We start from the raw sequence: 14,655 nt of genomic DNA on the forward strand, positions 1-14,655 counted from the left end.
ATGTCAGCGTCATACCGAGAAGAGAGGTCTCCTTTGCAAATGCTGCAGCAATAGCTGGGTCCAGCGTTGGCTGTCCATCTCCAGATGGAAGGTCAGGACGAGTGTAGTCCCTGCTTTTATCGTTGTTGTACTTGACATTCAAATTCACCAATTTGGAAAAATCAATTCGGAGGGTACAGCAAGCATTATAAATATTTTGACCATCTAAGGCCTGGAAAAGAGAGCACAATTTATTTAAAAGACACAATACAGGTTGGTTGCACAAGGTTGGGGTTTTTGGTTGTGTTTTTTTAAACAAGGTCAGCGTATAGATATTTATCTGTCTTACTGTCTAGCTTAAAACCAATTAAAATGCTTTAACCTCTCAACATGATTCCAGGAAGCTCGATATTCCCTTCTTACCTAGAAACTGTTTTTATGCACCAAAGTAGCAAGGGACATTTTAATGCAGTCAAACTTAAATTTAGTCTGTTGAATATAGCTAATTAACCTGCATTCCATAGCACAGCTTAAATTCAGACATAACACCAAACAGATTTCTCAAAGAAAAATAATAATAAAAATCAAGAATCTCACAAGTACTCTTTTACATGGAAAATCAACTGAGGAAAAAATAAAATCTAGACGTAACTACCATGTTAGAAAGCCATCTGTTAAGGCATAATATATACATTATTCCTGCATGTTGTCCTTCTCCCCTTAAAGGTAATTAGTGCCAAAATTGAAAGAAAACCAACTTTAACTGCTAACCTGATGTTACTGTTTTTTAGAAATCTCATTTTCACAATAATTGGTACTTCTGAAAGAATGCTTATTAGCATGACACCTAGTACTCTGTGAAAACACTCTTTAAAAAGGCCAATATATATACCTGGATTTCAGTCCATTTACATTTTGGGCATATCTTCCTTTCACTCAAAGTACTACCAGTTAAATATGAGAGACTTAAAAACACGGAAACTTTTTAAACAAAGTCAGTTTAATTCTTAAGGAATGTTAGGAAGTGAAGATGCAGCTAATCTTAAAAATTAGCATTCAATCAAGTCATTATGTTAAATATAAAACTACTTTTTATATATGTATTTTTATATATATATATATATATATGTGCTGAAAAAAACCCCAAATAAACCAAATTTTCAAATACAAACATCAGATCTTTTATTTCAATGTTTGGACTGAAACATTGGACTGAAATGTACCACTTCTGGACCTGAGCTAGCTCTTGCAGTTAGCTGGGTTACATCTACAGTGTACTTTACAACACATTCAAGTTCTGGTAGGGCTTCTTATTTTGAGCTAAGCACTGCACAAACCTTGTGTGCCTGCTGGCTGTGGAAGCAACATAGCTATTTTCATACAGTGATGAATCTGAAAACTGAACATCTTGCCGACACCCCTCTGCTAGGCCTGGGCCAGCAAGGCCATCCCTACAATATATATTACCACAGCTGACATCTCCAGGGCTCATGAAATCACTTAAAAGAACTACTCCCATTAGCAGCCAATGTAAAAGAATATCTAAGTCAACATAATTATTTTGCCATAGCTTGAAAGTTCTAAAAACATATAGAACAAAAAACCAATAGAAACTGGAAAATCTAGACTCTGTATCAACAAATCCTTAGCAATTAAAGAGAAACTCCTATGCTTGAAACTCCAATTAAAAAGTACTTTATATAATATTACAAAAGCAGAACTTACTGTCCTTATTCATAGAACACAAGCTGAGGATTAATTCTGTATTGTTGGGGTGGTGGTGGGTACCACCATTACAGCATACACAATTTGCTAGCTCTTTTATACATGGTGACAAAGCAGAATGCAAGACTCCTAATGTTGGTATTTGGGAAAAGAGTATCACTTGAACACTTACACCTAAAAAAGTTTATACTGAGAATCAGCCATCACTTTTAGAAGACTTCCTACCTTCTAAAATACACTAAGATATGAATTAGAGGAAGGTCCAATTTACATGGCCAGAGTTTACTTATTGTCAAATACAATGCCACTGCCCATCAAGGGAATACCCATTCCCCTAATGAAAAAAACAGGTATGAGTTAGACTGAAAGGTTGTATTCTTTAGCTTTGTCCCAATCACGGGACCCATCAGGATTCATACTATACCTCTATGTGGAGTCTGTAGAAATACTGACTTGTGGCTGGCAGAAGGCTGCTAAGTTGATGGAAATACTTCAGATTTAAAAAGTAGCAAACCAAGATATATCTGTGTTTGCAGTTTCGAGTAGTCAGTGTTTAAAGGGAGCTATGTAAGTAACTAAAACTTCTACTGAAACAGCAAAAACTCCTCTTTATGACTCAAAGTGACCAAAAGTACATATAAAAGGTCCTGCACAAGAGAAATCCATTGTAGCTGGGACACCAACAGGCTGAAAGAACATCCTGAACCAGAAAGGAAGGAGACGCACTCTTAAAAAGCACTGTAGTCAAACTCTAAGAAAGGCTTCAAGCACCAAAACAAAAAAAAACCCTCACCCCAACCACCTCTACCATCAGCATTATACACCTCTAACAACGCAAGAAAAATGCTGGTTGGTGAGAATCTTTTTCAAGATTAATTGTTCACATGTAAAGTCACAAATGTGAATGCGTGTCCTGAGCTCTTACTTGTATGGCAAAAGAATGTGCAACAAACCGTCAAACACTGTTCCTCTCACAGACATACTGAAAAAAAAAAAAAGAGACCAGCCGTACTGCTAGTGAATGTACATTCTAACATCATCTCCAAGAACTCTAGTTACTGCTAAGAAACTTCTATTTCAAGTATTTATACATACATTCACATGTGATACCATACCACACACACATGGGCCAAACCAAGATCAAGTATCATGAGACCCCTCTACAAATGTGAGTACCATTCTTTATCTTGGCTGTGCCAGTAAACCCAAAAAACTAAAAACAAGATCTTAGAAGGGTGTAAGAGCTAAATTCATAAAAAACCCCCAAACCAAGCAATACTTACAAAACATACTCCAGCTAAAATAAGTACCTCAAAGTAACTGAAGGTCGTAAGATAAGTATCTCTTGGGAGAGATGTGTCCCAAGTGCATCCTATAGATAGGCATCTGAATGAAAGTAATTTCTTTTGAGACAGGTGTCTAAGACACAAGAAATTTCTGTGGCTAAAAAGTGTGTGTAAATACATTCTGTTCTCAAAAATTAACATATTTTATGTGCAAAGGACCTGTTGCTGCACTTCCTGGGCTTTCTGACTCAACGCAATCCAGCACTCTCCTGTTTACCTGAACATTACTTATTATTTCTGAACATAAACTGTGCTCTTCAAAATTAAAGATGTCCAAAAAAGCCTAATACAATAATAGCAGATAATAGCCCTTCAGCTCAGTATCCTATCTGGAGATGTCCTTTCTTTCACTCTGCAATGACTACCTGAAGTTCCTATTACAGATTTTAGGGCAATACGGACTAGCAGAGATCTTTTGCAGACTGCCCCCAGCACAGACCCACCCTGAAGTTGTAAGCCAAAACAACTGGAAAGACGACATCTTGAGTGCAGAGTCAAACCTCACTGGAATCTTTGAATAGCCTGTGGGCCAAGGAAGGATCAACTGGCCAACTGTAACAGAACCTCTGTGATATTTTTAACCTGTGCTGGGTCAAGATGACTGGCATGCACTACGTACGAGCCTCAGTTAATTTTCTATAGATGAGTCATTAATAACTGTTAACATCCATTATTTGGCAAGGGTCCTTCCAGTACATTTGCACAAAAGCAACACTCTGAATTAGCCAGCTTCTCAGACAGAAACACCAGCACTCTCATGTCTCCATGGTAATACCAAACTACTGGTGTACTGCTGCTTATGCTAAGACTACTCATCATTTACAGTAAAAATGGGCTATTTTTAGTGCTTAGCTCCATACCCATACAGACATCTCCAAACAAAACCTTCAGCAGCAGCAGAAGCACAGCAGTCCGATATGCTCTACTCTTGTCCATTCTCAGTTACTTTCTCCACCCCGACTAGACTGCTGCATTATACGGAACCTCAAGTTCCCAGTCTTTACCCAAGGAACCTGTAAGGATACAACCTGAGGGTGGTGATAAAACAAGTATCAGTGTAGCCACACTCTACTTTTACAGGAAATGAGTTGCTTACAAAACAAGTGAAGCAGGAATGAGGCTTTTTACCAGCTGCTCATTCAAATAGCAGAGGAGATCCCACAGGGCTACAGGCTTCATATTGTATATTTTTGTCAGTGTCACTGTTTTCTCAGAACCTTCAAATGCATAGCATCTCTCCTTGGTACTTACATCACTTGAGTTTTTCAAATTGCTCTTTAACTTCCTTAATAAGTCTTCAATTTCTATTAAGGCCACATTCTGATTTCCTGTGAAGAGGGCCACCGGAAAATTAAATTTCCCCATTATCTTCTACAGTAACACGGATGGAAAACAAATCGAAAACTGTACTTTTTTACCATGTGTTTGATTGTGAACTCCATGCAACTTAATTGTAGCCACCACATCATCTTGCTTCTACTTCCAGATGTATTTAAACTGAAGGGGTTTTTTCCCCTATCACCTTACTGCTTCCTTTCTTTAGTTATTTTTGTTCTGGTGGCACTTGGCTTAACTGTAAGAACTGTATTTTACTCTATTTAGTTTGTGAGGGTAGTGGGGAAATCAAACCTTCCTTCCAATTTAGCATCCTTCAATACTACTCTTAACATTCTGTATATTTATGCACAGACTGCTTAAAATATGAAACTATAAACCTAAGACCATTTCAATTTGACATTAAGGCCCCAACATCACTGACAATGACTGTACATACAGGAGTCACATACTCAATGAAGTTTAGTCACTCTCACATGAGCTGCTACTAGTGAACATGTACCCTAATCAAAACATGCAAAACTGGAGAAACATACATGCTGGGCTTTTTTAAAGATAAATACAGTATCGCACAAGCTAGTATCAGTTTGTCTGAAGTCAACAACAGAAAAAGATTTTTAGGTTCCTTTCATACCTTTACATACCTCATCCTTTCGTTTGTAACTTCTTTATAATATATTCCTAAACTGGTAATTTTCACATCACTACAGCCCATTTCGCAGACATCATCTTTCCACTGAATTTTCTGATAATATGTATGACTCAAAAAACGAGGTCAAAAGATTTCATATGTCATGATGTCATATTTTGCATCAGAAACGCACTCTAAAAGCAGCAGTAACATCTACTACTGAAAAATAGCTTTCCAAACACAAGTCAAGCCTGAATTACAACCTTCTGTAACAAATACATTTAGCATCCCACTATTTATCAGATATTTCTAATATAAATCTAAATGTCCACAATTGATTTCTGCAGCACTTGTAGGTTAAGATCTAGTTTCTGCATGACTATTTTAAACCCGCAAGGTTTATCCCATCCATATAAATTCTTATGTAGTACAATGATATATCTGCATGTCTCTGAACTCTTTGATATTATTTCAACTCTGAAAAGCACATCCCTAATTTAAACTGTACTCCAGATCTACAAGTATTTCCAGACTGCTTTTCAGGAGTAGATTATCTTAAAGTTGACCACCATAAATCAAGCTGCATATCATCTTGTCTCTTCTCTCTTCTTTGTTTTCCTCTATAGCATGAAAGCTTACACTCTGCTTTTTGAAAACATGTCTTATTTTCTGTGATTCCCTGTCTTGATCATCTCACAGTTTTTTACTCAATGCCCAGTATTTCATTTGGCGATAAGGACAAAAACGACCATCCTCCAGCACTTAACGAAGTCTTTACTTCAATATAGTCCTCATTCTTTTCAACAGAAAATTAAGCCCATTTTTGTCTTTCCTCTACTAAGAGGAAAATTTGCCAACTTAGCCTGAGGTGTGAGCTTTTCACGTTGGTGAAATTCTCAGCTCGTCTGTCTTCTACAGGCAATAAGCACTTTCTGTGCTGCCAAGCAACACTTAACCAGCACATCAATTTTAATCAGCCTTCCTCAAACCCAGACTGCATGTGAAGGTTTGAAAATATAAATTAATTCCATTTATCTCTTGAAAATTATAGTAATAATAATAATAATAATAAAAATCTCACCTTCCCCTTTGGTTCAACTTTCCTACTGCCACAAATGTGCACATATCTCATTCAATTAATTCAAACCATCTGGTCTAGATGACATGCTGTTGATCTTTGCCACAATTTATCCAAAGGCTCTCTCCTGCTATAATGAATAAAACCAGTTACCTGTTCTTGCCTCTCCTACCCAGGATAGGAGAGTTTCCTATAAAACAAAAGCAAGATCCTGCTCACCATCACTGCTACAAGGCTTCTTCACACTCTGGCCACATGAGTAAACTGCACTCTGTCTTCTGCGCATTTATGGTTACAAATAAGTTTACTCTTAACTAAATACTTTCACAAATCTGTAACTAATCCACAAATCACATCTTTGTACAGATGCTTAAAAGTACCTGCTGACAACAATCCAATAGGGTTACTAAATTTGCTGCTTCTGGTGAATTAATTATGCATCACCATGACATCCTACATTCTTACTTCTGGTTGACATTTTTACTACTGCAGTCTTGCATATTATTTCATCTCTGTGCAGTCTTATTATAATATTTGTTCATACAAATGTCTAAAATAGTTCAGACACAGTATCCATAAACATACCATCATTAAACACCGATTTCAGATGGTATAACAACATATTGTATAATAACTTCCACTTCTTTTTTTTTTAATGTCAAAAAATTGTGGAGGAGTATGACACACTTATGGCAGTACTCTGTTAGATCAACATTTGTAGAATGTTGGGAGTACAGGAAGATCTCCAGCCTTAAAAGAGAACTATACTTACTTGTTTTGCTTGCTGTGCATTTACTGGATCACCAAACTGCAGTAAAGCTTGAAACTGGTTATTCTTTGTGAATGTGATTATCTTCAATACAGCACCAAACTTAGAGAATATCTGCCAAAAACATTATAAAGTTTTACATGTCTGTTTCTCCCAATCATAGCTCAAATTAAAATGAAATTTGACTTACCTGATGAAGAACATCCAGGGTTACTGGATAGTACATGTTGTCAATAATTATTCTAAGTACTGGACTCTGAGCTGGAGTCACTGCACTCTCACTAACAGTGGTCCCACTAATGGGAGCGTTTGATGCCTGCACAGCCGTCACTGCCTGAAGAACAGCTTGGGCCCGCTTAAAAAAAAAAATGACAGAAGAGAGATTTTCTTAATATTTCAAGATAATCGCTTGAAATTAATTAAAAATATTAATATAGTTAACTCCAGAAACACAAAATAGTCCACTTATTTAAAACTCAGAGCTACAGACATAACACAACATTAAGTGCAATGCAGTCTGACTCTGTGAGAAGAGACAACAAAAATGAAAACATCAATTAATCCTTATGTCACATTAATGAAGGGCTTCAAACGGCACCAATATCAATCTTTCTAGTAGCAAGCTTATTGTTCTACTAGTAAGGATAAATAAAGTGAGGATTTTGTAGGTTTCAAGATTCTTTCCTTTACAGGAAATAAAACTAAACAAACCCACAAACCAACCAATGAAAAACCCCAACCCTATAGAAACCAGAAGTGCTTATCTTACTGTTCAAAAGACGGTATCTCAGCTCACATTTCACTGCCATTTTAATTATGTAGAAGGCTCTGATAGGAAGGGAAAATTCTAAACTAACACACCCAAACTTCTCAGTTTTAACACAATGAAATAATACACAAGACTAACAAATCTCAAAGAGTAGTATCCAGAGAGGTAAATGAACTGGTGTCTGTTATCCACCCTCTTTTGTAAAAAGAAAAACAAAATCCTCTCCATATATGGGGATTTTTTGTTTTAAACACAAGCAGGATTTTAGAAATTCAAAGGTAACCACATGATGATACCACAAGAACACACATCTATGTAACTACTTCCACTGCCAAAACTGACAGTATCAGAAAGATTAGATGTCTTTTTCTGAGAAAGAAAAAGTGCAGAAAAAAGGGGTTCCATTTACTACTTCCATTACAGTAGCCTTATGAAGCAAAACAATACAAAACAAGAGAGACAAGTGAGCATGCCAGGTAAAAATAATAACCATCATATTAATGCATAATGCATATTTTAAAGGTATTAGAGCTACTAAACAATTTCATGTCTCACAACTTACATGATACTCCTCATACTGAAACGAATCAATGAATAAGGAAAGTGGGGGGGAAAAAAAAAAAGACCTGGTGAACACCAGTTGGGAAAACAAAATTTACCTCTACATTTAACATTAATTACTGTAACTGTATAAAAATGTCTTTTGATTACACTTCTTTTCCCTAATGTATGAAACACACAACTTTCAAGATGGCCAGATATTTGGCTGAGTTGCATAATTATTTCCTACTCATTCTATAAGCACCTATCAATTTACAGTCAGTCCTTAAAGTGACTGGAAAAGTTTAAACTGTATAACCCAACAAAATACAACTTGTGAAGTCAATTTTAACATATGACCCTTGTCAGCACTATCTACCTATGCTTATACATCATACTTCATTCCATTAAAATTAATGTGAATACATGAAGGAATAGAGAACTAAGCAATGCTAAGTATTAAAATTCTTATGAGTATTTTGTCAAACAAGTTCAAAATAACATCCAGCATCATATATAAGTAGCCAATTTGAAGACATTTAAGTAGTATGTAGCACCGTTTCCTTATTTTGCAAAATTGAAACTAACATCATAAGATCAAGTACACCACCTGAAGTACATTTATTTCTAAAAGTTGCAGTGTCTGTGCAGAAGGACTAAACCCATGCATTTATGACAGGCTGATGATTAAAAAAAACCACAGTTAGAGGTCCTTCTATTCTCAATTCTCCTGAGTCTTGATAATGCACTAAAAGTAAGAGATATTTGTTTTATATCTGAGTTTAAATGCTCCTCTCAGTGTTTTGATGTCTCACAGGAAAAGGATTCTCACAGAATGATAAAACTGAAATGAAAACTTAAAAATGGTCCCTTTCCAGTGTGTTTATTCAGAACAGCTCGTTCTGAGTATACAAGTAAAAATAATCTCTGAAGCTACTATTACTGAGCAGTTCAGAAAGACACAGCTTAATGGAACCTTCCCAGCCAAGGCCTGGCTGTTTGAAGTACCCCTTGCTTAAATATTTTTTTCCTATCTTCTTTTTAACTAAGACACTTGCACATTTCTCCAATTCTTTTATTCTATCTTTCCAGTTACACATACTAACGTTCTAACATCTTCACATCTTCCTGACTTAACACCCAGAAAAAAACAATTTCAAATTAATTTGGGTTGATCAGAAAAACTTTTAATCTGATTTGAAAGCTAAGTTTTGAGTATCCGAAAAAATGCCAGACTACAAGCAATACCTGCGCTATCTTTATTTTTTCTTACAGGAAGAAGAATGTCTGACCATCTTTGTTTTATAGAATGCTTCAAGAGATAGTAGTTACAGAATGCTTACTGCCAAGTACCTATTTGTTTTATTTAGTTCTAAATAAAACTTGAATTAAGTTCTGAAAGACTTGGAATACAGGTTAAGATGGGGTATTAATATGCATGGTGCCATAAAAGCTGCTGAAAAGTCAGCACATCCTATACACTGAAAAGGTGAACATGTGAAGTACCAAATCAGTATCAGCAGAGAAACCACAAGACAACATAAGACAACACTTCTTAAGGGAGTATGTCCCTCCACTGTAAGATGAATAAATTCATCCCCTACTCTATTTTTCAAAAGTAAATGAAGGTATTTATTTTTCTTTGTAACTGACACTTGGGAGGGTGGGGAATCTCAATTTAAAAAAAAAAAAAAAAAAAAATCTAAAGATTCTAAGGAACAAGAGTACTTAGAACAACAGGAAAATCAACACTATACTTGGCCTGAACCAAGTCTTTCAATAGATTAGCCTGAAATTGCTTTCAAAGGCAACAGCTATAACTTCACTATTTACATGTCCTAATAGAGGACACAATTAATAAAAACTAATTTGGCACTTACACTGTTTTTTGTATCATCAAAAATGCAACAGAAGAAATTAATCTTAAAATAACCAGACTTGTGCTAGGTTTGAGTCTCTTATCTCTCTATAGTTTGTATGACTTGGTCACCACGTTACTTTTGCTAATTCTTCTGTTCTACTAAGAACAGATGTATGTATCTCTATTTATTGTGAAATGGGTCCTGGAGAGGCAAGAGCAAAATGTTTTTTTGTTATTAAGTACATTTGTCTCTAGAGTGATCATTATGGTATTATTCTCCAGAAAAAGCAGATCACAGGCTGAGGTTACCGGTGCTACTAGAGTGATCATTCAAAGCACTGAAACATAAGGCATTGGCGTCAGCCATTACCACTAGGGAAATTCAAATTGGCATTGGAATCTCAGGTGTCAGAACAAGAAAGTTAGTTTTATCATCCTACAGTCTATAAACTAAGACAGGAACTTTAAGTTATTTAGAACTTTTAAATAACTATTAAAAACACACTTCAGAATCTTTGCCTTTTGACATTAAGGAAACATTAAGAAAATTTATCTTAATGGAAATATCATGCAGAAAGCAAATCCCTTTCAGTGTCACAAACTGGAATGATCATAGGTAAGACTACAATAGTGTTAGAATGTGGACAAAACCGAATGATTCAAACATATGGCACATGAGCCAAGAACACATGCCATGCCTCATCTTCTACCGTCTGCATTTGTAATACTACTGAAAAGTAAATATACCTGGTTAAGTGTGTTATCAGTCTTTAGTTCTTTATGATTGGAATACTGGATATAAATGGGTTGGTTACGAAGATGAGGCGTCACAGCAGAGTAGTAATTAACCATAGTGATAGCTGCTTCTTCTGTAGCAAGTTCCAAAAATGCCTGTAATTAAAACAGGTAATTTTGAGTATTTACAAAGCAGATAATCTTCATATTAGCAGCACATAAAAAACCAAAAGGTTTTATAACACACTTTAACAAATACCAGTCTTCAGAAAATGTCATTCTACACATACCAACTTTATTTTCTAAGGTACTTCATCTCCAGAAATTCATCTGTGAAGATGCAGGAATAAATATTTCTCTTCCAGCTAACTTTTTGCTTTACGTAGTTGCCAGCCATCCTGCTTCCCCCCCCAAATATACTAAAAGATGGTGTAAATGCATTAAAAAAAATAAAGGAACAAAAGCTCTTGTTTAATACTTACTGCTTTATGACTTACTTCAATAGAACTTTAACAAAGTATTTTGAAATCAGACAGTAAGCATATTAAAAAATGGAAAGCAATAAATTACCTGGTTTTTCCCTTTCAGCATCAGGATGTTGGTTACTTTACCAAAAGGTAAACCTAAAGCAATAACTTCTGTTTCTGTCACTTCCCCCGGCAATTTCCTGATATGAAGGACACGAGAAGGAGCCCCATCCATTTTATCATCACCTTTGAATTTCTTGTTGTCATTACCATTGGCTGAAAGACATATTCAGACTCTATTTGAAAAGCTTACTGATATTAATAATGCTTTATTAAAAAATGCTTTTATTTATAAGCAAGAAATTAAGTTTAAGTGAGCCATCTCCTCATTTGGTTTAAGCTAAATTCAAGAGTTCAGAACAAATTCTGCAGAGACAAATGTTAGTTTCACGAAAGGTGGACTGTTCAAGACTAACTTAGTCCTCTGACTAAGACCACAGCAAATCCTTTACTTCTCACTTTCAGCGAAGCATCTCATACAATAACATGTAATAAAGTATTAATTATGTCTAACAAGGGCTCACATAAGAACTCCAACATACATTAAAGAAAAAACAGCTAGTGATTACCTAGAATTTTTTGAAAGCAATAAAATGGTGGTAAACTGTTAACAGATCCCTACGTTTTTTTAAGAACTGCTTGCACCAAGGAACTGGACACAAAAAGTAGAAAAGTAACAAAGCAAGACAGGAAGAGTCATTAATGCTGGGAAAGATGAGAGTGGAGAAACGGGATGACCCAGAGGCCTGACATCACAAAAGGCTGATGAAGCCAATTTAAGGACAAAGTAGAAAAATGTCAATTTCGAACTACGAGCTCACTCACAGAAAAGGAAAAACCAACCAATAAACACAGTGCAACCAACACAGACAGGGGGTGGGGGAAGAGCCAGATAAATTTCCCTAAGAGAATCAGGGAAGCATTAGCATCAATGTACAAAGCCCCAGAAAGACACTGTCTAGAACATTCGCCAGAATTCTTGTACAGAATTCCAGCAAAATTCCAACTTGAGTTCCTTTTGCTTAATATGCAGCTAGCCAGTTGGATGGAAGAAGTCTTGCTGTTGGAGGAAGGCCAGAAAAAAATTACTTTGGTTAAAAATATGTCAGTGGAGTAAATATCAGAGTCAAGAGCTAAGAAAACAGTGTCATAAAATATTGATATTAATGAATTAATCAGTGCTGGAAATCAGCATGCATTTAGGTATTAATAAAACAAGTGATAAGATTTCCTTTTTTCTACCAAAAATGCAAGATATTTAGATCTAAATATAAAATTTGAAGTACTCTATTAGTTAAAAACAGTGCTTAGAGGCATGTCATGCAGTAATTCCATACCCACACCCTGTACCACCACCATCATCCGTCTTCCAAAAAAAATTTCCACAACTAAGCTTTTAGAAGTTCTTGCACTGAAGAACACGAAGTATTTTCTACCTTACTAGAGCACACAAAATAACAAAACCTAACAATATTCAAAACTGGTCAAAATTCAGCTAGCAGTATCTCCAACTGACAATGCTAGAATCTATGCAATAGAAAGTATTTTATTTAGGTCTGCTGCACAGAAAGACAAATTTTGGTGGAACACGAGTAAAATTTGAAAAATACACACTAAACTAGGATCTGAAGTCTCACAGGACTCTAACCTGTACCGTTTTGGCAAACATGGTGAGATTGAGCTTCCAGGTAGCCAGATTTCACCTGTTCAAAACTATACATTATAACACTTTATCTCAACGAGACAGAAAGTCAAAGGTTGTGAAAAAGTATTTTTACTTTTCACCTGAAGCTCACCACACAATAGTCTTCCCTTGTTCTCAATTTAAATTTCCACAAAAATAAATAAATAAATAAAACCAAACAGAAGAAGCACAGTGAAGTGTGATAGGCTGGACAATGCATTCCAAACAAAACACTAAAAACAAACTTGCAAAGGATAAAAGAATTATGGTGATACTGAAACTGCATGTCCAATGCCCCTCATACTTCAGCTTTCTGAATAATTTCAATTCATCACAAGTTTCAAAAAATATGAAATATTAGCAAAGAGAAACAAGAATTCAAAAAAATTTTTAAACTGAAGGATTTTCTGAAATTAAGAAACCTCTTGTCTTTTTTCCATCACCAGAAAAATATTCACCATGACTGCTCAGATCAGTACTGACAGAGCTGTTTTGTTTTTTGTATGGTTTTCAACTGATAATTTTGACATATTAACTTTTCCACAGCATAATGTCCAAGGGTTTACTTTTTGTTAAACTAAAGCTCTTATTTAAATTAGGCTTTAGGTAATCCCAGCACTTCTAGTAAAAGTATCACTGGCCAGTATATAATCACTCACATCTATGAATATGAAATGTTCCTTTAATAATTATTTAACACAATAATTTAGTAATTACTGTATTACCCAACTGATTTTTTATCTAACAGCATTGCTACTTAATACTAGCAATTTACAAAGTTTTTCAACTTTTCCTGCAGTAAGTTTAAAGAACAAGCTTAAAAGAAACATTTTGTTACTAAATATATATTTTTCTAAATAGCAATTAAGAGCTTTAACTCATGTATACAAGCCTCTCACAATTTTTTCACACTGTCTTAAACCTCAACCACACTATTCTTTAAACATTTTTACTTACTGTAAAAAAAAATTATGTAGATAAGTGCCTGTGCAAAAATATTTATGTAAAAAAGCAGAGAAACATATTAAAGTAACATATGCAAAAAATACAGAATTAGGCATGAAAGAATGTATGGCAATCAGAAAACGGGGCAGGAGGGACAGGATGGGGAGACTGGCAACAAGCATTCTCAATGCTATGGAATTGCCCAAAAAAAGTTTTTAGCAGTAGGGCAAGTAACCATGACAAAAGCTGTTTATTACTTATTGGCAAAAGCATCTCTTGTACAATGAAAGCTGAACTGGTACCATTCATTAAAAAAGGAAGCCCACCTTCTTAAAGTAAAATTTAAGCCAAAACATTTTTAAATGGATTTTGGAAGACAGAAGAAATTAACACATCAGCTGTTGAAAGCAAAGAGAACATGTACTTTTTCTACTTTTGATTATCCATTCAGCATCGCCTAACACTAATTTCCTGTTTCAGTAATAGCAGTAATGAAGTGTGTATCATACACTAAATATGCATGCACATACACAAGTGAACTTTTCAAGACATTTGTGGAACAAATTAAATTTAGCTTTTAGGAGAGTTATTGAGAGATTCTGGCACTGCATGAAACCTCTCTAACTGTAGTCTCTTATTTGTCATTTTAAATGGTACTTCTCAGCTGAAGACACATCACTAAATTGCACTTGGGAATAGAAAACCAAATTTACAACATGGGAACACCACTT

General features: G+C 35.3%; 1 protein-coding gene across 10 annotated transcripts in view; it reads right to left on the reverse strand.

Moving 5' to 3' along the window:
* The window catches only part of PTBP2 (polypyrimidine tract binding protein 2), a 46,776-nt gene that overhangs the window by 10,035 nt on the left and 22,086 nt on the right, over nt 1-14,655 (reverse strand). For 5 of the 10 annotated variants that reach the window (XM_042030130.1, XM_042030127.1, XM_042030126.1 and 2 more), the window contains 5 exons: nt 11,339-11,511; nt 10,781-10,924; nt 7,054-7,218; nt 6,867-6,977; nt 16-211 (listed from right to left, as the gene is read on the reverse strand). In XM_042030130.1, coding sequence (XP_041886064.1) covers nt 16-211; nt 6,867-6,977; nt 7,054-7,218; nt 10,781-10,924; nt 11,339-11,470 — 748 coding nt within the window. In that variant the 5' untranslated portion in view covers nt 11,471-11,511. Of the gene's footprint in view, nt 1-15; nt 212-6,866; nt 6,978-7,053; nt 7,219-8,194; nt 8,210-10,780; nt 10,925-11,338; nt 11,512-14,655 lie in introns of all 10 variants that reach the window. The other 5 variants (XM_042030124.1, XM_042030122.1, XM_042030121.1 and 2 more) reach the window with 3 other exon arrangements.

The sequence above is a fragment of the Corvus kubaryi genome, unplaced genomic scaffold (assembly GCF_017639235.1).
Source record: "Corvus kubaryi isolate FWS band 111438036 unplaced genomic scaffold, C.kubaryi_AGA036_p1.0 37334, whole genome shotgun sequence".
Classification (NCBI taxonomy): Eukaryota; Metazoa; Chordata; class Aves; order Passeriformes; family Corvidae; genus Corvus; species Corvus kubaryi.